Source organism: Colossoma macropomum, unplaced genomic scaffold (genome assembly GCF_904425465.1).
Source record: "Colossoma macropomum unplaced genomic scaffold, Colossoma_macropomum, whole genome shotgun sequence".
Taxonomy (NCBI): domain Eukaryota; kingdom Metazoa; phylum Chordata; class Actinopteri; order Characiformes; family Serrasalmidae; genus Colossoma; species Colossoma macropomum.
This window is the reverse complement of record NW_023494793.1, coordinates 20892118-20919777: the sequence shown is the minus strand read 5'-3', so window position 1 is coordinate 20919777 and position 27660 is coordinate 20892118. Positions and strand designations below refer to the sequence as shown.

General features: G+C 39.9%; 1 protein-coding gene across 2 annotated transcripts in view; it reads left to right on the top strand.

The window, feature by feature from the left end:
• efna5b (ephrin-A5b) overlaps window positions 1-26759 on the top strand; it is a 122588-nt gene extending 95829 nt beyond the window's left edge. Inside the window, exons 2-5 of one of the 2 annotated variants that reach the window (XM_036578781.1) lie at window positions 5608-5900; window positions 20885-20950; window positions 21231-21311; window positions 24490-26759. In XM_036578781.1, the coding sequence (XP_036434674.1) occupies window positions 5608-5900; window positions 20885-20950; window positions 21231-21311; window positions 24490-24614 (565 nt within the window). In that variant the 3' untranslated portion in view covers window positions 24615-26759. The remainder of the gene's footprint in view (window positions 1-5607; window positions 5901-20884; window positions 20951-21230; window positions 21312-24489) is intronic. The other variant, XM_036578783.1, reaches the window with a different exon arrangement.
• Window positions 26760-27660: the final 901 nt, after the last annotated feature.

The window sequence follows — 27660 nt, the reverse complement described above, 5'->3', positions numbered from 1 at the left end:
TCACAGCAGTGTATTTGTATTTTGCTTCATGTGGGGACCAGATGGCCACATAACAATGAAGTGAAAAAGCATATTTTCAATCTTTTCCAGCCGATTACTGAAGATTGGGTTTAGATATCTGTTAATACTTAGTACCACTTAGCTACTATAATACTATTCAGTGGAAAGCACACATAGATATAAGGCCAGTTTTCCAGACCCAAATGAAGCCTTCACTAAAAAAAATGACCCATCATGATTCACCATTGCACCATTAGTGCAATATAGTTTAGTCCGACTTTAAACTTAATCTAAGAAACTGGCCCGTAGTATTACATGCGTACACTGTAAAGAAAAGGGGTGCACTGTATTTGAAGTTAGCAATCCAGAGCAGTAGCAAACTTATTTAGAATCTCCTACATGCCTCTAGTTAGCAGCTGCGTGCTACTGGTCACTAAAAGTGATTAAACTGTCTGTTATTCAAATTCGCTTGCCATTTTCAAATATTCTAATTATCAAATTATTATTAAATATTATTTCACAAAGTAAACTGAAAGACAGGACTGTGTATGTGATATTTTGCTTTTTTTCTCCAGTATGTGTGTTTTTTTGTGTGTGTTCCAGTCCAACTTTAGCAGAAGAAGGGAGTCCAGTGTAGCAGAAGTAACGACATATAGGCAATCACGTCGCTGTCTTTTATCATAAAGAACCTCTCTGTCCTCCCCTCTCGCTTCCCTCCATCTCCCTCTCTTCGCTCTCGCTCCTACGGGCTGGCCAGGGCCGAGTAGTCATTTTGGTGGCTGATGGGACTTCATTCAGAAAGAGCAGCGATCTCACTGGGCTGTGTAATTGTAATGGAAATGGGTCAATCAAGGACCAGTGTGGTTGGCCACCCCTCTCAGCAACCCTACAGAACAGCAATGCCTAGAGAGTGAGAGTGAGAGAGAGAGAAAGAGAGAGAGAGAGATGAAAATAACGGGGTCTCTGCATCTTGAGCTCCTCAGGGGTTATAATCAGCTTGTAATAAATGTTCTAAACTTGGGCAAGCCACCTTTCTGATTACAGAGTAGGCCGTGTTTTGACCTCAAGCTCTCTCCCAAACAGCTGTAGCATAACAAAGACATGTAATTAGCATAATTTGACAATTAGCCTGCCATCCTTTCCCAGTTTTTAATTACCCCCTTTTTATTACCGGTGCATCAAGGACCTTTCCTGGAGCCACTGGAAGCCTTTTTTGTTGTTTTGTTATATTGTTTTCTTGGTATGAACATTTGGCAGGCAGTGGTCAATGAGGTCAAAAGCCATAAACAAACCTGCATGTAGTAACAGAACTAACTACACATATCTACTCCTGGTCAAACTATATGTTTTCATTTTATGTTCTATCTTTTCTGTTATGTTACATTCAGCATTGTGCACTACACTTTGCAGGATAAGTTTGTCCCTTGCAGATTATGTGTTAACTTCTTTGCAAATACAAAATACATAGAACATTTAATTTGACCAGGGAGCCCAAACATGTGCAGAAGACAGTTGTAGTTGGATACTAAACCATCTACTCCAGTAGCTTCAACTGAATTTGTAGTCTTTCCTAAAGTTTCCAAACATGCTAGTCTGATTGAGCCTAATACGAGAAGTTGTATCACATTTTATATTGTATTTTGAGATGAAAGTAAAGTTGGAATGGGTGTTAAACCAATGAATTTCATTATAGGCCAGAAGTGGCGTGAGGTTCCAGGAACTCGGTATGTCAGTGTGCAGTTTGTGAACAGGCAGCCTGAAATCAATAACAAATAACAAACTTTAAAACAGCTACAGACCATTCCAATGCATTCCTAACATGAGTGATACCCAAAGGCCTTCAGCTTCAAAGAGAGAATGAGAAATCTGTTTTGGAATGCGTAATTTTATATTCATTTTCAATTATCTGACTTTTGTCTACAAGCCACAAATGAATAAAAAAAGAGTACATGCTTGTTTGCTTATTTACTTTTATTTATTTAAGCAGTCAGATGTGCAGCCATTCTCATAAAGGTCAAAACAAGAGACAAAAAGCCTGCCACACAAATGAATACAAAAACCCCAAATGACCACAAGCTCCTTTATTTGATTCTAGAGCGCATGTCTAACGACTGACTCTTATTTTCCTGGCTACAAACAGCAAAATTAAAACCTCTTGTGCTACTTTCCTGAGACATTTTGGCCTGTTAGAACTCTAGTGTCTCTGCTGGGGCAATTACGCTTGAGTCTTTGCAATTGAGCCATACAGCACTTAGAAATGACAGGTTAAACTAGTAATTGCATACGCTGTAGACATATGTGGTACAAGTCTGATAGCAAAGTCCATTTAATCTACTTGTCAAATAAAGAAAGTGTCCATTAGCAATGTGTTGCCACACAGAGACTCCTATTAGTGGTCAGTGGAGACCAGTGCATGGGAACGCACTCAGAGTTGAGATGGAGGTTAGCCATTACATAGTGCGTCTGTCCATTTTGATTATGTAAGATGTTCTTGACTGTAAGAAACAGATCTCAAAGTCACTGGTGGCAAACCTGTGATGCCATTAACAGTACTTTGTCGGGACTTATATTGTATCCATGCAGAATCACTCGATGAAGTCGCTTGGGCAACTCACTATGACCTTTGTGAAGTCACCTCAAGCACGTCTGATTAGTTTTACGTCCAAGAGGATAGGATTACCAGCTTGGTTACAAAAATTAAGCGATTACATGCATTAATCTAAATGTGATCAGTGTATGTTGTGCAAAACACACATTATAGATGTGCCAATGCTGCAGTTAATTTATTCGTGATTTATGTGATTCACTTCGAAGCCATCTTTATTTATTTATAGAATGAAGTATCTCTTCGACACCTGCAGATGGCACTGGTTATGAAAGGGTAATAAATTTTACTACTATAGTCTCTAGAGGTGTAACGATTCTGAAACAGAGACCGAAACTGCACTACAAACATCCACGGTCTCATGCCGTGGTTACACCCCCTCAACCCCAACCCACTGCCACCTCTGCTGGCGCTGCCTGTTGAGCTCTCATTACGTTGCTAATGTAGCAGAACTTGTTTGCATTTCACAATTAACACTACAACCTATGTAAAGCACTACATTTTTATTTGATTTAAAGTTAAGGCAAGCTGTGTACCATGTTCCTCAGTGTTCCAAATGGTTGGTGTTTTAATAAAACCCATAATTTTTTCTCCCCCCCCCCTTCCAAAAAAACAATAGCAAAAAATGAGGTATGAACCAAACCGTGGCTCAAAAATCGAGGTCCGAACCGAACCGTGGATTTGGGGAATTGTTACACCCCTAATAGTCTCACAGGGCCAGACATGATTTCATAATGAGTACAGCCAGGAACAACCATGAGACATTTTAAGCACAAGTGTATGTCTGTGGATGTAAAGTAAGTTTGCAAGGATTAAAAGTCCCCAAAAAAACTCCAAAAAAAAAGACGTAGATGTGAATATGGTAAAAATAAACATAACCTCTTTCAAGGGAAAAGCTTTTCTGTTAGAAAATGTTATAAATGTATGGGCTAGAGGAATTTGGGTGCAGGTCCTAGAACGAGCAAACCCTTGTGCATTTCACCGCAATCCAGCACTAAATGTTTGACAAGTTTTCCCCAGACGTGCAAATCACTTCTGCACTACAAGACTACTTCTATAATAGCATCTTATAGGAGAGAAAGTGCAGACCTGTGCCGTCTGCCGGTTGCTTTCAGATCAGTTTGAATTGCTGTAAGGTGGACCTGTGAAACAGTCATTTTTTCGATCCAGACAAGCACAAAAGTCCCGAATGCAAATGTAAGAGTTTTTGGCTGAGCCATGTAATTATGAAGATTAAATACAATTTAACTAGAAAACCAATGGCTTTGAAATGGCACCACTTCATGCAATCTTTGGTAGTGATGTCGCACGACAATTTTTGTAATCTGATTTGGAGAAAAAAATACTCTTTTACTGTTAATGAATCATGTGCATTATTGACATAATGTCAGATATAACTGAGTATGGGGCAACGGGGCAGTTTTTGTTGTGCACTCTGTAATGTGCAGCACCTCTAGTTCATTATAAACCTACTTTTTGCTCTGAACACTTTCCTCCCCTGTTAATGGTTCACAAATTGCTGCATGTTTGCCACTGCAGAAATATGACCAGTGGCGATACAGAAGTTGACAATCGTGATCCAGTTGTGATCATGATATTGTATTGTGATACATATATTGTGGTTGATATCGTAACATGCATTAGTTAGCAATAAACTAGCCGTAACACACATACGTGTACAAACAGACACTTCTCTTCATGACTGTAATGGCTAAGATATGTGCTTGTCCATGGAGACGGCTGTGTTGTTGTGCATCCCTGTGCCTCTCTCCTGGCTCCGGTTCAAATCGGTGCTATCCAGCAGTGTGCTGATAATTATTGTCACCCAGCCCAGTTTTATCACAGCACTGCTCTCTGGCCATTTAACCTTGCTGTTTATTTTGGCCCCACCACTTGACTACTTTGTGCAACTTCACAAGGACATGCAAATAACCTCACAAACTAAATGTCCATAAATTATGTTTTTACTAGCTTCTTTCTGTGAGGCTAAATTTCAATCCTTTCTCTTCTAATATTGGTGATGGTTTGTTTGAAACAAAATGTTAACATTGCAAGAAGTTACGCCTGGGTCACATACAAAAGTGGAAGTTTAAAATGTTCCAAGAAGCTTCTGACCGACAAGGTCGATTCCCAATCAAAGCCTTTCTTTCCATCCAGCAGCGGATGTGTTTGTGGTCCAGGTTGTTGAGGAGAGCATGCAAAGTTTATAAAGAGGAAAGAAATGTCAAATCAGCTGTGTTTACAGGTCTATGACAGAGTCAACGACTAGAGGAAAGAGCCAAACACATGGGCTTAGCAACATATAATCCACTTAAAGCTCTGATAATGCTGACTAACAGAGCACGGATGGAACATTCTGTGTCATTCCCCTCCATTTGCGATTGATTTGAATCAGGCAATGTAACTAAAAAAGGACATGCTGTGTACATGACAGGGTTGCGGTGATGCACGTTCTTCTGCGTCATCCATAAACATGCCTGACTGCTTTTGGACAGCTGAGTGCATCTCCCCAGAATCAAGGCTTGATTTCTTGTATATCCCTTTTCATTTACCCTGTGGAGTTCTTGCATGTTTCCGAAGTTGAAAGTGCATTTCAGAGAAGTGTTTGGCATTGGAGAGACACATATTTTTCCAAGCCTCTCTTCACATAGTCCATCAACATCTGGGTCTGCGTGTACACAGGCATAGATTTGCTTTGAGGGATTTATAGACACAACCTCCTATTTACTGGAAGCTCATGTTAACCTTGAACATCATAAATAAGCTTGAGATATCCAGAGAATGCAGAACCGTGGAACGTTTACGTGTCTCAGGTTCCTCACACCCTCTTACGAAGAGATAAAGAAAACATTTGCATGCAAAATCTATTGCTTGGTCTCATTTGAAGCCAGAAAGTCTTGGCTCGCTCTTGGTGAGCCATGGCCATAAACCACTCATTAGAAGGTTAGAAAGTAGTGGGAGCCATTTCTAAAGGTTCATTCTTCTTTTTGTCTGTTGCTCAGGTTCCACCGTGGAGACTACCACATCGACGTCTGCATAAACGACTACCTGGACGTCTACTGCCCGCACTACGAGGACTCGGTTCCTGAGGAAAGGACAGAGCGCTACGTCCTCTACATGGTGAACTACGACGGCTACAGCACCTGCGACGACACAGCCAAGGGCTTCAAGCGCTGGGAGTGCAACAGGCCGCACTCCCCCAACGGGCCCCTAAAGTTCTCAGAGAAGTTCCAGCTCTTCACACCCTTTTCCCTGGGTTTCGAGTTCCGGCCGGGCCGAGAGTATTATTACATATGTGAGTAAATCAGCTTCCCACACTGTTACTGACCACCGTGGCAAAGTCTAGAAGGGTTATCCATCAAGGAGGCCTTTGCGTCCTCTGTCATCTCATCTATTTTAGTTGCTTTAGGTTCCTACAGCACACAGATCATGTTAAAAGCGACGCTTAGAGCAAGAACAAGAAATAGCATAATTTATATTAATTACATGAACTTTTGTTTTGCTTGCTTAGAACAAAATGGGCCAACTTGAGGAAGCTGGTTCAGAAGGTCTGACCAGGAACAGCTTAAGTCTCTCATTGCACTTCCTATCATTGCAGGACATGCATAAACTTTGGGGCATGGTGTAATACAGCGGTGGGTTACTGAGGACCCACAGTGCAGTATGATGTTGCTATGACACACCTAAATAAGTTTGTCAATAAACTGCTAAACTGAGTCAGGCGTTTTTGAGTAAGAAATCACCAAACTGTGTGGTAGAAATGCACCGATCATTAATTTTTATGGCAGATTCCGCTTTCTTTACAGAGAAATTGACCTCCAGTTCGTTTTTTTGTTAGTTTTGCTGTATGTGCTAAATGGACATGTGGAACACATTATTATCAGTACTTTTTATTAGCCAGCACTGCAACAGAATAGCGATATTTACTCTTTAATAAGCCAAAGTGGCGTTTTAAAATCAGTTGGCTATTTAAACAATCAAATCAAGATTGAATCAGATCAAGTGCTACATCGAAAATAGCAAGCAGCTGGCTGATTAGCACAGTGAGTCAAGCATAATTAGGCTATTTTTTTTTTTATATTGGTGTTTCAGCCGTATTCAAATGCAGCGTGAGTGTACTTACCTGCCTCACATTATATACCTCATAAAGATGCAACACAGATCTGCCAAAATCAAAATAATAAATTGGCGGATTGCTTGTTGGGAGCAAAAATCAGGCAATTCCAATTATGCCAGATTCCGATCGTGCGCTGGAGGTCCGCTGGAGCCGTGAAATTGAAACCTGTACCCGACCCATACCCACAATTTTGAGACAGACTTGACCCCCGAAGCTCAGCTCTGTTGTGCAGCCCTCCAGGACCAGAGATTAACTCCCCTGGTGTAAAGAACTTAACCTTTTGTTTAGTACCTGGAAATATATTGTAAATTCAGTTGATGTTTATATATCTTGTATTTTTTAATTCCTGTGTAAAAAGTTAAGAATTGGCAGTAGTACGTTCCAAGAATGAGTCAGCCTTATTGTGGTAATCGACTTGATCCAACTGATGAAAACAGTCAGACTTCGAGGTAATAGAGTTCCTCCTGCAATTAGGCAAAGTAATAACCATTCCAACAAATCCTTACAGCCTTATTCATTTCACTGCTTTTCCATGCCTAAACTCTTCCACGCTGAGTACAAGTGACCACACCACTGTGAACAAAGCTCTGTTTTAGTTAGTTACTGTTGCCTGGGTCAGGTGAGTAAACTTGTAAATAGAGTTTTATAAGGAAACTACAGGGAGAGACAAAATGAATGTGGATCAATACTTGCCAAGAAGAAAACAAAATCTGAGCTGCTGGCTGAAGGACACCTGTCCACAAGGTGAGGTAGGAATAAAGCTAAACCTCATTAGTTTCCCCCCATAAGATATATCTATTCTGTTTTAGGGCCCTGCTATTGCTCCCATATCCCGAGGCTTCATTGCACTCTGAATGATTATTATGTGCTTGACTAGCCAGAGCTGCTGAGGACATGAAAACCATCAAGCATATCATTCTTCTGACGAGCCGTAACTCCAATCCCCCCCAAACTCCAGACTAAACATCTGTGAAAGACGTTTGCCCTCTCTGATTGATTAAACTGTCTATTTCTATGGCTACTCCTTTTGTCTGAGAAACAGTAAGGTTGCGCCAGATAGGATTCTCTTTGCAGAGTTGAAGTTTCCCTTTTGAAAACATAAATTAAATGTCATGATTTTACCTGCCAACCTCGACATAAATACATTTCACGTGTGTGATTTATTTGAAATGATGAGACTGTAATAGTCATAGGATCATATATACATGAAAAGCCATAATTTTTCATGTCATCTTCAACATAAGTGCACATTTACTTACCTAACTGATGAGGCTGTGCACGCCATACACCTGCAGAAGATTCTGTATGGACCATTCTGACGAATTAGTTCAAACTGCGGTCCCACGTTAAACAAACAAAAGAAAAAAATGTGTTTAGTATAGTTAAATATTTAGACCTTAGATATTTACAAGGCTTGTGTTATGGTTTATTAAAACCCAATACATTAATTAAGACAGTAGTAAGCTAATTATATATACAAAATCCTGTATAGGGTACTTTTGTATTTTATTTTTGACGTCTGAAAATCAGCGTGTAACATTAAATAACACATTTTCTGCAATTACGTAATTTTTTTTTTATGACTAAATGAAAAATATTCTGATTTTATATTTATAAAACTCTTCAAAGTAGTCTTTGCTAGTCTGGTTATCATTTTTAAGTTGTGCTCAAAATGAGCTGAAATTGTCACTACCAGCACAGTCACTACAAAAACATTTGGCAAACTTTCGGTAGTGTTACGATTGTTTGAACTCTGATTTTTAACCAATTCAGTGGAATGATCCATATACATTAAATGGCTCTATCTATACATTTTGAATTTAAATGCAATTTTACCCATTTAATTGATGAAAGTATTATAGTCATACACTTTTAGAAGATCAGTTACGTTTACAAGTAGTATTAGCTCGCCTCCATAAAGCTTTTATGGTGGAAGTTGTTTTAGAAAAAGCCCTGTCATGAGATGAAAATCTTTCCGCCAACTCATCTGTCAAGCTTCAGGCTTGAACATAATAATACCTGTCATATTCTATTTCAGTTATTTCTTATTAGGCAGGGGTTCACAATACTGCCATTGTCATTGTCTTCATTGTCTTGTCATTTCATATTCAGATTTTTCAGACGATTGATTATGCTTCTGTTCGTATCTATGGGTCTCAGCTGTCTGCTCTACACTGAGGTCAAAGAGCAAACCAAGTCTGAGCATCATTCATTGTCTGTACTGCTGTCATTGTAATGGAGAAGGTTTATTTTTGTTTTCATTCATCAGTAGTAGAAAATTGGTGGATATTATCCAGTTCTTATAATTGTAACCTTTTGTCCCAAACCATAACTCAGAAAAGTATATGATAAATCCTCCATGCAGTATGTTTTAACAGTGAAGCAATGAAAAAATCTAGCAATTAAACTGTTACTTATATAAAGCTAGATGTGAACCTATTAACCCCTGAAACTGTAGGCATATTATTCAGGTATTAATCTTAAGACTTGCTGGATATTATTAATAACTCCTATAAATAAATTGAACTACTTCATACCTTTAAGCATGAGGAGTTGAGTATGGGCCCACATGATAAGGTTTATTATTAAACCTGTGTTATTATTTTTGTATTATATTTATTAGTAAGGTTTATTGTTCAGTAACATCTATTAATAACTACTATAAAAAAAAAATACAGTATCGTGCAAAAGTCAGAGACCCCCCACTGTCCAGAGCTCAACATCACTGAATGTGTTTGGGATTACCGGGATTGTAAGAAGCAGAAAATATAACCAACTTCTGAGACTGAACATTGGAGGTGTGGAAAAATATCCCCTGCAAATTTCTTCGAAAATCTGGAAGCTGGTCTCCTGAAAAGAATACAGGCAATAATAAAGGCAAAACGTGGACACACTTAATACTGGATATTATATTTAGTATATTTAATTGTTAAGTCCTCTGTGTAATATTATGCTAAATATGCTTTTTGCATTTTTCCTGGTGCTGAACAATGAATAACTTGACTGAATGCTAAATAAATGAAGGGTGGTATCTGATTTTTCACTGTACTGTATGTCAGTTATGTAGTTACAAGAGTGAGAAATTGAAATATGAACTGATGTCGAACTCTGTTTCATAGGCCAAATATAAGCAGATGCTGAAATGCCTTTATGTCACTCCATCATTCAGATATTAAGTGGATCCACATTCTAGCAGTCACTACAAGGAAGCCTTCATGACCTTTCTTATTGATATTCAGAATATTGCCACAAATTCAGCCACCGCCTTCTCTGATGTGTGTGAATGTGAGGATGATTGGTGCTCAGGGAGCTCCTGCGGTTAGCTAACAGCTAGCTGAATGGGGAGCTTATACAGCGCCGTCATACACTTCCACTGCTCCACCCATGAGTACGCTCTGTCTGACCTGACCAGGGCCACATTTCCAAAAGGCGTGATGATTTACAAATTGTCAGGCACATGAATAAATGGATCGTCCCTTCGGCGCTTGTGATTTTTTTATTAGGTGAAGTCTTGCAGGATAATCAGATGACAAATTGCCACTGATATTAAGACTGAATTAGAACCTGGTCCAACAATGAAGATTAAAATGTCAAATTGTGGTTTGCCAGACGGAAAAAAGACGCCATTTAATATATTTTTGTTTTTTTGTTGTTTTTTTTTCCTGGTTCTCTGAGGGTTCAGTGGGGGTGAGCTTGATTTGTTGTCTTTTTGATAGCATTAGGAAGAGGAGACAGAGTTCTGCTGTCTTCCACTTGAGCAACACAAGCAGGTTGATCAAGGAAAGCAGAGCCGGGGCCGGAATCAAATTGAGGCCATAATTCTTCATTTTTTTTGTGTGTCGGTCATGACTGTGGGGCTGGAGAAGGTAAATTGTCCATCAGGATACTGAGCTGGAGGAGACAGAGTGATTTCTTATCTAGAACAAACAGTTTTTTTTTTGGTTTGTTTTTTTTTATTTATTTATTTGTTTACTCTGTTTCTCCCTTCTGTGCAGGTTTGAAAAAGAGAGAGGGTACAGATGCTAACTTTACTGCCCTCAGGAAAAATGCAGGAAGCTGTTTAGTGTTACGCACATCTGCAAGCAATTCAGCAGAATGCAGCATTAGCTGTGTGTGTGTAATGGCTTTCTGTGTGTGGATATCTGTATATGTGTGTTTTGTGAGGGATGAGGAGTCTGGGCCCGAGCCTTCAGGGGTCAGAGGTCGGGGCACATTGACGGCTAGTCTGAGAACCCCCACCTCGGAATGCTTAAGGCAGCATCTTTTTCTAATATAGTGAATCTGAAGACAGATTTTAATCTCAAAAGGTCTGTAAAGCCAATATCATAGGAGCTCCTGTGAGAAAGAGAGGGACAGATAGAAAAAAACAGCGAATCATAGGGCTGTGCTGGTAGCAGAATCCTCTTATTCGGGCAACCTTGTGGAAGACAAATGCGGTAAATGGCCAAATGGGGTGGGGAGTTTTTTTTCCTTTACATTACTCCAGCGTTATTAGTACTATTATTGCTACTATTACTGCTACCACCAACTATTATTACTATTACTACTACTTTTACTACTACTACTACTGTTACTGCTACTACTACTAGTACCACTTTTATACTACTGCTGCTACCACCAGTACTACTACCTCTACTACTACTGCTCCTATTGCTACTACTACCACTACTATAGCTATTGCTCCTATCCCTACTGTTACTACTACTACTACTACTACTACTGCTCCTATTACTACCACTACTATTACTACTACTACTGCTCTTATTTCTACTATTACCACTACCACTACTACTGCTATTATTGCTCCTGTCACTACTACTACTACTATTACTACTACCACTACGACCAGTACTACTACAAATACTACTACTATTACTGCTGCTACTACTACTGTTCCTGTTTCTACCATTATCAGTTGTACTACCACCACTACTACTACTGCTCCTACTACTACTACTACTACTACTGCTAGTACGACTCCTACTGCTCCTTTTACTTCTATTACCAGTACTACTACCAGCCATACTACTACTACTATTACTATTTCTAATAATAATAAAAGCAAAAAAATAATAATATAGAATGGAATTGTAAATGTCACACAAAGTTTACCAATTCCATGGTGTCTAGTTTAGCTTAGCTTGATTATATGAGACCTGAGACTTGACACCATTTTCTTTGCCTGAAATCTGACAGTGTAGTCTGAAGATGTCCTAAAATGTACACTGTGCCACAGACTTTTCGTAAAGATATGATATCTGCTTGCAGAACTGAACATGTTCAACCAGTGCAACAACAGTTTCTACAACAATTTCTATTTTAGGTACAATAAATGTTGTACTACTGTGCAGTATCACATCACCCTACATGTTAAAAGGTTCACTTATGTTCACATCTGGGAATCTTAGTATCTTACTATGGGTAGCATGAAATAAATCAATAAATGGACAAGGGTTTAATAAATTTATCTGCGATAAATGAGTTTTCTACCGTCACTAGGGGCTGTTACTGTGCACAGGCCTAGTAAATCACATTTTTTGTTTGATGTGAATTGGAAATCTGTATATTGTCCTGTTGTGCTGGAGAAGGTTTTCATATTTGGCTGGATGGACACATTTTACAGCCACAGAAAAGCATATTAATCATGATTTCCCCTGCTCTTGCCATGGTATATCTCAAGCCCTGGTTTTGATTGATAATATTTGGGAAGTGGTGGAGTTGGCATGGCAACACTGCAAGTTGCGCGGGTGAATGAAGATCAGAGATCTACATCAGTTAAATGTGACAGAAGACTTTTAGTTATTTCATTTCTGTGCAGGGACGCAGCAGGCCGAGCCCATCGCTCACATTCTGCAAGCGTTCCCCTGAAATGTACTCTTTTCATCTGCGCCCCAGACTTATCCAGCAACACGGATGTCAAGGATTATCATCGTTTTGATGAATGGAGCATTTCTTTCCACTTTTTTTCCCTCTAGCCCTTACTGTCCTTATGCGAGGTTGCGCCACTTCCTGTCTTCTCCTCCTAGTGTGTGTCACTGTAATGTTCAGTGGCAGTCAGCCCAGCACTGACTGACCGCCTGCCAAACAGTGTGTCACGCTCACCGAAAGAGCTCTGCCCAGAAATGCCTGCTGGCCAGCAGTGGACTGCACTGGACCGGTTTCTGGAGAAGAGCTGCAGATGGCAGCTGTGAAAATCCTTATTCTCTAAACTCACTTTAAAAATTAAATAGCAACAATTTGTCCTGTACAGAGAACTCTTGCCAGACATTACACATGAAAGCAGTGGACATTTTACTTAGACCATGACCAACATATTGGTTAGCCAGTAATATGGACTGATTGAGGTTGTAATATTTACATCATAACAGATAGACACATTTGATGTAAGTAAAATGGCAGTATTTACAGAGACTGCTCAGCTGACAGACACCACCTGCTCACTTCTGTTACTGTAATGTATAGTGACTGAACAAAACCTTCATCCATCCATCCATCTTCTGAGCCGCTTATCCTTCTGGATAGCAGAGGGTGCTGGAGCCTATTCCAGCCTTTATCAGGCGGAAGGCAGGCAACACCCTGGACAGGTTGCCAGTCCATCACAGGGCAGACATTCATACATTCACACACACACACTCACACCTAGGGTCCATTTAGCATCTCCAAATGGCCTGACTGCATGTCATTGGACTGTGGGAGGAAACCCACGCAGACATGGGGAGAACATACAAACTCCACACAGAATGGACCCTGGTCGTCCGGCCGGGGAATCGAACCTAGGCCCTTCTTGCTGTGAGGCGGAAGTGCTACCCACTGAAAAAAAAAAAATTATGTAACAGGTATTTATGGACTATTCTGTTGTTTCCAGTTATCTTGAAATTGGAACAAAAAGAGTAAAGGCAAATGGTCAATACACTGTTCAAATGGAAAAAAAAAAGAAAAACACGACATTTAGATTTTTGCGTAACAGCAACAAATTGCAAAATTGGAAAATTTTAACAAAAAATAGACAGGTAAAATGCATCCAAACCTAATTTTTAGAAAGAGTATAGCAGATCATACCACACGGACTTTCTGCTGGTTATTGAAGTTATTAAAAAAAGTTAAAATTTGACAGTAAAACACTGCTAAACCTTTTAAAGCCGATGTGAAAATGTGGCTAATTCTGCCATTTAATCTGCTTTTCTCCATTAATCATGTGAATTATCAGTGCATTTGTTGCATTTATTTTATATGTAAGAAATGTGATCTAACAATGATGAGAATTCTTTGCTTTTTATTTAATTTGTCACAAACTACCTTTTTAATAAGAAAAGATCAGTAGGAATATAAGTCACACATTAGTTGTGTTTTGTCATTACTCTGATTAAATGGAGAAGCATCTTTAATACAGTGATGGAAGACACACTGGACAGAAAGAACTGGTTGCTGATACCTTTCACTCCTAAACATGCATGTGCTGTAACTCCTCTGGCAGCAGAGTTAAACAAGTTTAACCCCTTAAAATCCCAGGCTTATTACATATTAAGGCTTATTATTCAGTAACTACAGGGACTTCAATGCAAAGTGGTTGAGCTATTCTTAGATTAGAGAATTGTGTAATAAACCTTTGGGCCTGCCAGTGGGCCCTGCCCATTTAAAGGCTTAAGGAGCCATCGACAGATTCTCTGAAGTAGGCATGAGATGCTCGGTTTGATTAACTAAAACTATTGGAGTGTGTTAAATATTACATTTTATTGACCAATATAGTTGGTTAGTGGAATTTTTAGCTCCTTAAAATCCATATCAGTATTAATCACAAAATCAAACCCTAGTTTTACTGCACAAGAAAAGTGGAGTTACTACAGCAGGAAATATCAATAAACAAATGCCTGAGTGCAGAAAGCAGCACAAAAGAATCTAACAATACAGAGACTGATAGGTTTGTCTGCTGTGCTAAGATACAGCAGAGCATTTCTGTTCATTCTAATTCAATTACAACCACAAAGCTCAGAGTTTTAATCAATGCTGTGCATACTTGACAGTGATCAGAGCTCCACTCAGTGCTGCTATGTCTGAAAGGGTACTTACTATCTCGTTTTTGACAGAGGATTGCAGTCAATTTTGTATGTTTAAAATGTTATACATTTCTGATTTAAAATTGTGTTTCTTTATGGATGTGGGTTTGGAAGAACAAAAGACCACCATTTCTGTGCTGCTTTGAGAGGCGGCCACTATGGATTTAATTTCTGTTCAGCAGTTTTTCACATGCCAATTTTGGGTAATGGTAAGAAAATCAGATGTAAGAAAACGTCTGATTTTCAAGGGAGAGTTCTTCTCTAATGCTGAATCTCTTATGCCAAATCATTCTGTGTGGGTGGTCCTTCACTGTCATGTGATGCCTGTGCGTGCTATAGAACCCAGGTCTTCAAATCCGGACCTTCAATCCAGTTTATCGCCTACTGTCATTCCTACTATTGATTTCACAACCCAGGTGCAGAAACTGGATTCAAGGCCCAGAATCCAGACCTTTGGAAACTAAGCCATAGTAGGAATAGTATTTTTTCTTTGTTTCTGCTTTTCTTTTCATTTTAGAAAGCTGTAAATGGTTCATGTCATGCAGACCTGACTTTCCCTTAAGAGAGTGTGATAGACTGTGTACAGATTGTTGAAGGTTAAAAACATACTATTTATTCTCCAGTCCTTTAGAAACTTTAGTAGAGTTTTAAACTGAGCCTTGTACAGATGCAATACTGGCAAGAGTAAGCGGTATAATGAAGGCATGGCCAAGAAGCCATTGTGGACTTTTATGCGTGGTCCAGCACATGGAAAGGGCATGTTCAGTCAAACTGTCTTCTGTTCTAAATGAGCACAGATCAAAGCCACTGAATAGGCATATTAGGAGCAGCTGGAGACCTAAACCCATTGCTCACAGACATGCGTGCAAAATACACACAGTCTCCTGATGGCCAGTGCGTGGTGACCAATGTAGCTCATGACGTAAAGCTTTAATCTGGCCTGAAATATTGGCCCGAACCCAAATACAGCCAAAGAACATCCTATCTGAGTCTGAACGCAAACCCCAATCCCAGCCCAACACAATTTTGTCTGAACCTGACATTAACTGCATCGGGTTTTGAGTCTGAAACCAGCCATCAAACATTGCCTTCGGACAATATCTCAAAATTTTTAGTCTGGACAAACTTTGATTAGTGCACTGTTTTCACGCTGTGCAGTGGTGATATAGCATGTTGTTAGCCTTCAGTTGTTTAATTCTGAAAGTCTTTCTGTACTTAGAACATATTACATGTAACATAAAACGTATTCTCACCAAATAAAGTACATAAAAACGTCATGTCTTTGGCTACACTAACTGTTCTCTCCTGAATCGATTTGCTTTTTCATTTACCTCGCATCCGTTTTCTCACAAGTGTGGGCCTCGTGGACCTCAGTGCTAAATTCTGTCAACAGCGTGAGTGGGTGACTCCGACATGCCAGATTGAAAAATGTTTTACGGTAATGAAAGTAGAGAGGAAGAATATAGTAGAAAGAAAAACTAAAGCAGGGAGAAATAAAGGGGCGAATCTATTAACAGTGGAAATTGGGCTCTGAGAAGCTGAACCTGAAATTTAAACCCAACCCGAGACCAATATATATTTGAGAAATGACAGTTGGGTTCCGTCAGGTTTGAACAAATATTTCAAGCTCTAATATGAAGGCCAGAAGCCTTACACTGTGGGCAATGGAGTGTAGTATGCACTGTCAGTTTATGACAAGGTGCAAATAGCCCTGTATTCAGGTCCACATAGTTGTAACTGTACAGTAAGGAGCACTGGAACCTTCTAATATCTATTTGCAGTTCAGCATACCGTTTTAACTGTTGATTGTTCACTCACATCAACAGATAATCATCCAAATGGATTGTGGCATGGAATACACTGTATAAAAGTATTCAGACACTCGTTGAATTAGTAAATTCAGTTACTTTAAGGTTCATCTACTGCTGACACAGGTAGAGCAAACACAGCTTCTATAATCTCCATAAAAAGCGCTGCCCATAGAATGGGACACTCTGGAGCAGCTGTCTGTGAGCCTAAGGTCACCAGGCCCAGTGCCAAGTGTCAGCTAGAGAAGTATAACACTCTCCAGCATTGGGCTCTGGAGCAGTGGAACTGTGTTCTCTGGAGTGATTGAGCTTCATCCAAAACATTTGGGATGAGTTGGAGTGACGTTTGTGATCAGAACTAATAATCCAACATCAGTACCTGACCCCACTCATGCCTATGTGGCTGAATGCAATCAAATCTTTACATCAATGTTCCAACATCTAGTGTACAGCCTTCCCAGAAGAGTAGAGGCTGTTACTGCTACATGCTATGATACCCATGATATACTCAGAAAAATATATTGTGTGTATCGTGATAATGATAACATATTGTCATACTGTTCATCCTTAATATGATATGCGCTTCACATTCAGGTGCATACTATTGCATTGTAAATGTATGAATCATTAGTTTACATACTTTTTAATGAGTTTGATTCTGATTTGAACTTCAGAATAGCAGTTTAATCTCTCTGCCTGCACACCCGACAGTTGTTTACTCTGATTCTGACTACCAGGCTACAACAAAACAACCCTGGAATTAATCATTTCATTGTGGGTTTGCTGTAACTTTGTTTTTATCGCTAAAACAAAAAAAATATGCTGTCTTCAGATACCACAGTTTAAGGGGTTTGGCAGAGAGGGAGAGGTTGTTCACTAAACTGGTGCGAATGAAGGTGGTTTAACTCTGAAGCTCAGTGCTGTTAACTGTCTGCTTGCATGGAATAAAGGGCTACTTTCAGAGGTAGCATTGATTCTGTGTATATATGTTGTATGTTCTTAAAGATGTTAAATATAGTCAGTTTAATGTAAAGTCTTTGCATGTGTCCTGATCAACCTCAGTCATCGTGGGTGTGTGTGTGTGTGTGTGTGTGTGTGTGTGTGGTGTGCGCGCACTGGGCTTGGCTGCTGTAGATCAGACATCTGCAGAGTGGAGAGGAGTGAGTAAGACACAGCCAGAGTTTATTAACGTGTCACCAACTCTCTCTCTCTTTTCCCCCTCTCTCTCTCTCTCTCTCTCTCTATTGCTCTTTCACTCTCTGCATCTTTCTTTCTCTCTTTCTCTCTAGTCCTCTTTGTGTATTTGCCTCTGTTGCTCTTTCTCTCTCTCTCTTTCTTTCTGTCTCTTTATCTCTTCCTCTTTCTCTCTTTCAGACACTCTATCTGCTACACACACACACACACACACACACACACACACAGACGTACACAGTAGTAGTAGTGAGCAGAATATAATCAGAGCACTTTTAGCACAACACCCTGCAACACTCCTATTTACATACACCTGTTAACCTACAGCCCTTCAACACCCCTTACAAACGCTCCCTCTCTCTCCTCTCTCTCTCTCTCTCTCTCTCTCTCTCTCTCTCTCTCTCTCTCACATACACTCAGTCTATTACACATGCACACGCAGACTCTTTCTCATTTACATCACACCCCCATGGTCTTCTGAGGAACAGAGCAGATTGATTCAGAGAGTGAGAGGGGAGGGAGGGGGTTATAGAAGGATACAGGGAAAGAAAATGATCTCTGTCATTGCAGATGCTGTTATTAGACTGGGCTTTTTATGAAAAAGGACAAATTGAGAGCGCTTAGCTGCTAGCTATCTCACCGACGAGAGGGACACTGCATTTTTAATGGTTTCACATTTGCGTGTTGTTTTTGTAAAACGAACTAAACGCTGATTAGCATGCTTTTCCCGCAGGGCCAGCAGATAAACGCGTGCGGTGAAAGCACTCGGACGGCAAATCTCCAATCGGAAAACTGTTGTCATTATGGAGTGTTTGGAGCGAGTGCGATAGTTGTGGAAATTTGCTTTTGTGTCTTGTTTTCATCAGGAGAACTCCCTTTTTGTACACGCAGCACACTTCGGAAGATAACAAGAGTGTTTTGACATGCCGGTGGGCTCGTTTCCGTCTGTGTGGCATACATGCGAAATCCCACTGGATGCCGCATTTGAGTTGAGAACGGAGACAAGTAATAAACATGAGCATACATTTACTCACACATCACATTTTCTATGAAATGATGTTCAGGCTAGGTTTACTGACCTATAGCATGAGAAAATATAACTGGTTGTTTCCTACTGTGTGCACTGCTGTACTCATTACCACACCTAGACTACATTCCCTTGCTTCCTGGGCACAATTGAATTCCTAAGGTAGATAGCCTGAGGTACATTCTCTCCGCTTATTACCTTTTGCCTATACATATGCTTGTATGAGTGCATTTTGGTATCTTGGTCTTGTGTGTGGGTTGGAATAAATGGGGAAAAAAGCATGCTGGAACTTCAGGGCAAGTGATTATATTCCTGTTTAAAGGAGTACTCCAACGTTTTCAAGCTGTTGGAGCAACTGCCTGTTGGATTCTATTGCAGATGTGGCTGGTAGACTGAGGAATGAGGCTGGAGTATGCAGGAGTTGTGACACTGTTTACATCATAAAAATTTCCACTGTTTGTGGAATGTATATTAATGTCCACATACTTACATTTACCTTGAAGTTTCCACAGAAATTAAGTGAACAAGAGGTGAAGGATGATGTGTATATCTTATAAATCAAGTTCCAACCCTTGCACATAATTTGAACTTTCTTTTCTGGCCTGGTAATCATCTGGATTCCTCCTAAATTCAGATTTCAGACGCTATGATTGGATCCTTCAGTCAGGCAACAGGGGCCTCATCCTGGTGATAAGCCGAAACACCATTAGTGGCAGCGAACCACAAATGACAGCATGATATCCCACTTTTTGTCTGCAGGCGCGCTGTGTACACGCCCTTTAGATTCCACAGGAAAGGGGCAATTTCCTGAGTGAGACCACAAACTACGCCTCTACGAACGAGTGACTCCTTGTGGGATAGTGTGGTCTTGCGGTGTAAGACTGAGAGGAGGAACGGATATCCAGTTCACACTCTCATTTTCAGGTGCTGTTTGAGGCTGCTGCTATGATTTGGAACAAAGTTTGCACCAAACAAAAATACACCTTCATGCTGTTCTCACCTATTTGCTGTTTTCTAGTTGTTTAAAAGTAACTGAATAGTTTATTCTTGAATTACATTTACATTTTACATTACATTTTGCATTTCATTCCTGCTCTGAATTCAATCAAATGGAATTGAACCAGAATTGAGCTGAACTAAATTGAACTTGATCAGTTAAACTAAAGTGACTGTAAGTTCAACTGGAATTAATTAAATTGAACTGACCTCATGCTCACTTTCAGTGTGTTCAATTTTTATTTTTGGGGTCTACTACAATGAATTTACATGCTTCAGTGTTCCAAAAACACATTCCTTTTCTTATACTGTACATTTCTATTGACGCTCTGAAACGCTGTGTTAGAGCCCCTCCTCCAGATGAGCCCAGTGTGCTCTGATTGGTCAGCCAACTCTGTTCTGACCAGAGCGGTTTCTTCCCTACAAGTTCCGCCCCTGTCTTGCAGTCTGCAGACAGACTCTTCTCTCCTGAACAGCTGTAAACACTGGTGTGGCTATTTTTCCAGTGGCGTTGGGTTCTGCCGTATCAGTTTGAGCCAGAGTCTGATGCTGAAAGTCAGGTCAGCGTCTTGTTGATATGGCTACAAAACTGAACAAACTTTTCCCGGCCTCCGGTAGTTGCTGTGCATTGTGTGAGGGCATGCCAGTAGGCAGGCAAAAAGCACTTTGTTACGAAATTGCATCATCTTGTGACAAAGGATAAGGGCTTGAAATTCCAAGGCAGATTGGAAATTTTCTCAGGCAGCTGAGAAAAGTGGTTTCTGTGGACTTTGAACTTTGTAACTTTGCAGACTGTTTACATGTACAAAAAGCTATTTAACACACTAAAGGAAATGGAAAACGGAAAAACCTAATAGGTCCCCTTTAATTTAATTGAAATTGAATATAATGTAATGAAATGTATTTTAATCTAATAAAATCAAACTTAACTGAATTGAATTGAACTGGATCAAATCGAACTGGAACTGATCTGAACTGAACTAAACTAAATTGAACTGACCCGAATTCATCTGAACATAAATGAATTGAATCAAACTCAATTCAACTGAACTGAACTCACTTTTCTGTCTCTTTCCTGTGTTGCAGCATCCATGGTTACAGAGACTGGAAGAAAAGGCTGTCTTAAGCTGAAAGTCTTTGTCAGACCAGCAAGTAAGTGCCATTAATGCCATTAACAGTATGATGTAGTGGGCATGCCTTTCTTCACTGAATGCATTTTTATGGCAAAAGCTCCTTGTTGATACTTCACACTTTATTGGTTGTATTATATGCAAAATCACTCCTTTTTTTAATTGTATGTATATGATGGCAGTGGTGTGCATCTCTCTGTTTGGCCATGAGCTTTTTCTGTGATTGGTGGGTTGGAAGGGGCACCTTGGGGTCACTAACATGTTTGGCTTACATCTTTCTTTTGATTTCTTCTGTTTTATAGACAGCTGTGTGAAAATCATAGGCGTTCACGATCGAGTTTTTGACGTTAACGACAAAGTAGACAATTCATTAGAACCAAGAGGTTAGTATGGCTTGATTCTCCTTTTGTTTTGACTGCTGTACTTTGTGTCTCTGCTAGCACATTCCCTCCATGTTTCTGTTTTGTTTTTGTGTTCTTTTTGCATCTGATGAGCCTCTCCTTCTTAAATAAAGCATGCACCACAATCTCAGCATCTTCTTTGTATCGCTTATGCTGCTGCATACTGTGTGCATCCATGAGCACTTGGAATATTTAGAATCTGTGTTACTAAGCAATCATGTTAACAACTTATTGAGTCATTTTCACATTGGGGCAGATAAATAAATAACTAGCATAGTTCCCAGGTCTTTGTTTAATAAGAAGTTTAAAATAAGCCTGGAAAATATAGCAAGCATTTTAGTTAAAGTTCATTTTATGAAATTGACCTGTTATTGAACCAGAAATATGTGGGCCAAAGAGATACTGTGGCTAAGATGAAAAATGTAAACATCGATACTTTTGTTGGAAACATACTCACTTGTCTCCTGCAATGATGCACAGTTTAAAGACTACGAAAAAAAAACCCTTCTGATGATGTAACTTGAAGGTGGGCGGAACTTCTAAAAGACTACAGATGCTTTGGGGTGGATACTTGAGGGCAGACAGTTTGAAATGCGTAATGCCGAAGGAAGCCAGATATCTAACATTACTGCTAATAAGCCCGACTGGTTATGCCTTGTGTGCATCATGCATGCTGGGTATTGTAATGAGAGAACACTGATGGATGCAAGCAAAAAGTTGCAAAATAGTGAATTCTGTCAAACCAATGAGGCTGAGGCCTACAAAATGGAACATGACAAATGATATGAACATATTAAAATATACTGAATGCTGAAGGTAGGTTAGAATAAACATGCATAAATATCTGCATGCTTAGATACAGGCATGTTTCTATGTAACAAAACAAGTCAGTCTGCTTTGTATTCTCTCATGTTTTTTTTTGTTTTACTTCTAACCATGCCCTTTTTTCCTTGCTTTATATTTACTTTGTTAACTAACCTGCCATCTTCTAATCATGCGCATGAATATGCTCTGTTGACATTTAAACAAGGTCTGTCTTTCCACAGTAACTTCTGTCCGTATTTGCAGTCAGTGAAACTGGATCAACAGTTAGCTCAGTGTGTGTAGTTAGCAAGAATCATGAACAAATCGTAATGTTCTGCTGTACGGTTATTAGCGCTGCACGTTGATTGATGACAGCTGTGCAACTTCCTAACTGAACAGAGTTTTCCGTGCCCAAACGGCAGACACGTCCCTCTTATTCCTGGCAGTCTGTGTATCAGCATGAGGGCATTGATTTATTAGTCCAGGTACCCATGGAGCGTCTGGAGGAGCTTGTTGCATGCCTGCCTGCCTGCCTGATTCTCTCCCCTGCGAAGCAGCCAGAGCGCTTCTCCATCCGCCCGAGCATATTTATCTGTCTCTTCATGCTTCACACCTGTCGATTCCTCCTGCTGACATCCCTCATGGTGCATGGCTCTTCTAAGATGTTCTGCTTTCCAGAACCAGTATCACAAACTTTGATGATAATAATGGCAGTCTGTTTTTCGCCAGTCCCCCTGAGCTTCAGAACACGATGCAGAACGTATAATGAGCAACTTTAATAACAGGCCCAAAGTTCTGCCTCAACTGTTGCAAGTTTGCAAGTGATCGCAATTAAATTTAACCCAATAAACCCTGGGCTTATTATTTAGTTAGTTAGTCTTAGGCTGGCTTTTTATATGATGAAACATTCACGCAACTTTTGTTACTTGAAACATATATGAAACCAAATGTCACTTGCGTTGCATAATGTAAATTCTCCTTAGGCTCTCTTTGAAACTCCGTTACAACTGTTATAACCATCCCAACTTTATGAAACAAATTTCATGAAACAGCTGATCAAAACACTGAGAATGTACCATAAGAGGAGTTCAAACTGTTATTTCAGCTGACTGATTTTAGTCGACACATCATGGACATGAAAAGAAGGACGGTCTCTTGGAATTATCTCACTTATTTGCTAGTAAACTTGTCTCAGCCTCACAGCTGATGTCTTTTGCACATTAAACTGCCCACAAGTATCAGAATTTTATCTGCACAGACTTGTGTACACATTTTATCAGACTGGAAACGCAACTGCAAGCAGTTACCCACTCTGCACACTGCAGCTGAGCCTTTCAGTGTGAAATAGTTACTAAGTTGTAAAAATGGTTATGAAATACATCTTTGAAAGTTATTCAACAGAATTTTCTGGAGCATTTTAGTAGTTTATAAATGAGATGCTTAGGAGTTATGCTCATGCATTCATTTCCCATAGAGTTGTTTTGGTTGCAACCCCATTTTGAAAAATCACGTCCCCCTTCAAGTTATGCTAAAACGGTGATCTATGGTTGGCTATTTTGCTTATCTGTTAAATGACGTTTCTCTTTGAAGTAGGTGGTTCTTGGCCACATTAAGCAACAAAATGTATTGGACTCCCTGACAATAACTTGCAAGACTACCTATGAACTGGTTAGCATAATTAGCTATTTAGATAAACTGGCAGTAATTTGACTGAGTGTTCAAAATTCATGATTACAGATTATGATGACAGATTATGATGATTATGATGACAGATGTCTTCAGTAATATAAGTGTCATGTTTCTATTACTGGTAATTGTCATGACAGATGTTTGAGCTTTTCAGCTTATGTCACATGCTAAGTGTACTGTAGTTAGCTAGGCATCAAACTTTTATCATATATGTCATGACAGTTACCAGTAATTGTAACATTGACACTGTCTTACTGGACATAATCTGTCATGACAACTCATGACAGCATATGACCTCTTCCATGACATGTTTATTTGTAAGCGAAGGCTTACAAATTAATACATCACAGAACATTTTAGCTAATCTTACTAACTAGTAGAATAATAGAATATGCTGAATGTAAAAGTTGCTTTGTGTGCAGAAATTATGCGTTACACAACTTGCATCCCATGAAAGCCAGCCTAATACTTGACATGTTCTCTCAAACTAATATGAGCAGTTATGAGACTAAGGAACCTTACATACAGGCCCTTGCGGTTTAATGGGTTTTATTGTGCCAGTAAAATGAAACAAGAACAAATAGCATTATAAAAGATGTAATCTAGTAGGTTTCACCATAGCAAGATATCATTGGCTAACACCCTCTTTTCTTCTTTCCATCTTCAGATGACACCAGTCACGAGTCAGCCGAACCATCTCGGAGCGATGCGGCTAATTCAGGGCATGGGCCCCTTCTGCCTGGCCCCCTAGTGGCTCTTCTCCTCTGCGCCTCTGCACTGCTCACCTTATAGCCCCCCATCTCCTTTCTCCCAGACGAGCCCCTACAGCCCCCGCTGCCCCTTTCCCAAGAGGCCAGAAGCCTTACACAGGCCAGGGCCACGGGAGGGCTCCCAGACTCTCCAGGAGCACTACTTTTGGTCCTCTTTTTTTGTTTTTCCAAATATTTAAGTGGTCTTTCTCAGTCTGTGATTAAGGAGAAAAAATTGATTAGTAGTGCAAAGGAGAAAAGCTTTTAGCTAATCAGCTGAGATGCTCTAATCGTGATGCAACATCCGGTCACTGGGGATCAGAGCTCAGGGGGCGGAGCGGCTCCACATTTAGAAAAAGTGTGGTTTTAAGTTAACACTATTCAAACGAACAGATGTAAATGTCTTTGTTGAGGATACGCCCCAGTACAAATCTCCTAGCTCTATTGTTAGAGGACTAGTTGCCTGTTTTCTCCTATCGGCCTTCACCTAACAGTTCGCAGAAGTTCACCAGATTGTCAAGCTCTAGATTTGGCTAAAACTATGTCTAACTGGATGGCAGAAAGTCTGGACACTGCACTCCAGAAAAGAGAAAAAAACCTGCCTGGTCATGTGGGCCAGTTGATCCTGGTGTCTGTATGTGTGTGCGTGTGTGTGCTCGCTAACTGACGTACTTTATTCGATTGAAATTGAGGAGGAAGATAAGACACATATTTATTCTCTGCGATTGAGGACTTGTCTTAGTAGACCACACCACTAAAAAAACAGTGCTTTTGTATTTTGTAGGATAAACTTAACTGCAGCATAAATACCTATATTTTTCCTATGACCTTTTATCTATTGATATGAAATATCAACGTTAACGAATCATCAAAACTCTTTGTCATCATGACTGCGTATGTCCACCTCTGTATATACAGTACCACAAGGGGCTGCACATGGCGTTCACTGTCCCCCTCTTACCCTCCCCATCCAATAATTTCCTGGACGGGGAAAAAACACTGGCTTTGCAAGCAAGATGAATATCTACAACATCCAGTATTCGAAACCGTTCATCTGCTGTTTTCATCGACTGCACATTGAAATAGCCGCTAACTAGTGTCTCATATTCTTCTATGACGTTAACAAGGATACTAAGTTAAGCTTAGGTACTTTGTGATCCCACTCTTTGCCTTCTGCATGGCAGCCTTTGCTATGAATTTGTTGCTTTGTCAGTTAGAAGGACTAGGCTGGAGTTGTGAGCGTGCCCAGTTACACCTCCTACTGTTTCCAGTTTAAGTGACTCTTTAATGAGGTTCAAAACGGCAGGCATGCGGAGCCCATGTTGTGGCGGGCGAGATATTTGCGGTATTAAAAATAGGTGGTCAGAGGCATGGGCAGTGCCGAGGGAGACTCAGATTTCACAGGGGCGACTTCTTTTTTTCGACCTTGCAGCCAGAGTGTTCTCTGTGGGGCAAGTACACAGGGAAAAGAAACGTGCTGGGGAGGGCTTGAGGGAAGTGGGTACTTGGCCCTCATAAGAATAAACAATATTGGGGAGTTTTCAAACAGTCTGAAATTGTATATTTGTTTCTGCCTTTCTAATTCTCAGTGGGCCTGTTTTTTTTTTTTCTCCGCTGTCTCTGATACTGGAGAGGAGGTGCTCTGTTTGTTTGGTTTTTTTGAATGGTAACAAAGCTATTTCAGGAGAATAGCAGCTTGGGTTAAAAGTCATTCAGAAGAGGGAAAATGCCACCATATGTGCTTAGTTTCATGGTTTACATCGAAAAACTATGGAAACCTTTGGAACTCAGTTTCAATAGTATTTGTATTGCTATCATTTATACTCTGATTATAACTCTTATCATTGTTACCATACTTTGTACACGCTTTGAACTGGGAAACAAGGCTCAATTCGTTTAAATGGATACCGTGTATCCTGAAGTAGTCGACAAATAATAACATGTAGTGTTAGATTAGTACTTGTTTTTGCACCTTTCTGGAGGTCAAAAAGGAGACGTCATTAAACAACAACAAAAAGAACAGCAATGACAACTATTATTATTATTATTATTATTATTAGTATTATTAATATTATTATTACTATTATTATTGATATCATGCAAGCTGTTGTATATAGTGTTTGATATGGAGGTATTAATTTGATTATGTCTTTTCTTAAAAAAACAAAAGCCAAAAAAAAAAAAAGAATCTCTGATGAATTGGAGAGAGCATACACACGATCTTCACCACCATCTTCAAAGGCCACTGCAACCAGAACGTGACCACCTTTGGACATCACTTCAACATGTTCTTCTTCAACTCTCCTCCCACCATCATCCATTGTTTTGAGGATCCGATCGGTGAGCAGAGGCGGATTTCCTGAGACAGCGTGTGTCATTGGCTTCAGTGTGTTTTGAGGGGTTTTTGTCTTCTGGAAGCTTCTTTTGTTTTGTTTTGTTTCTCAGCATGTTGGCAAACCAGAAGTCGCTCCGTGAACTGTTGGCTTTTCTCATGAAGGAACTTGCCAGTTTCGTTATGTGGCATGCGCATGGACTTGACAGTGAAAAACATTTTAGATAAAATGTTGTTTTTTCTTGCTTTTTCTTTTTCTTTTCTTACGTCATTGAACATCAGAGCCTTACTGCACACCACCATGAGTGTGTTTAAGTTCCATCCAGGTGGGAATGCTGCACAGATGAGCTGAGTAGACCCACCCATGCTGCCCGACAGTGGAGGATAACTGTATATAGCACTGTTCTGGAGTGACGGCCAGGATTCAGAAGGTTCTGTTTTTGATGTCTGTGTTTTCTCTCAGTGAGGAGAATCAGTCCTCCATTACGTCATTTGTTCAACCCATGGAAGTCATGTTATTACACTATGTTTTGTCAGAGATGTGACTTGCTTTTCTTTATGAGGTGCAGCCACTCTTCGTTGGCAATGAGGTGGCCTTCCCCTGCCTTACTTCTTAAGTCCTTCAAAATGCCAAGATCAGTCTCTGTACCATTCACTCACTTCACTCATTTTTCTTTCTTCAGTCGTTGTTATCAAACCCTTAGCTGCTCTGTCTCTCATATATGGGGATAACTCATTTGTACGTATACTGTACCAG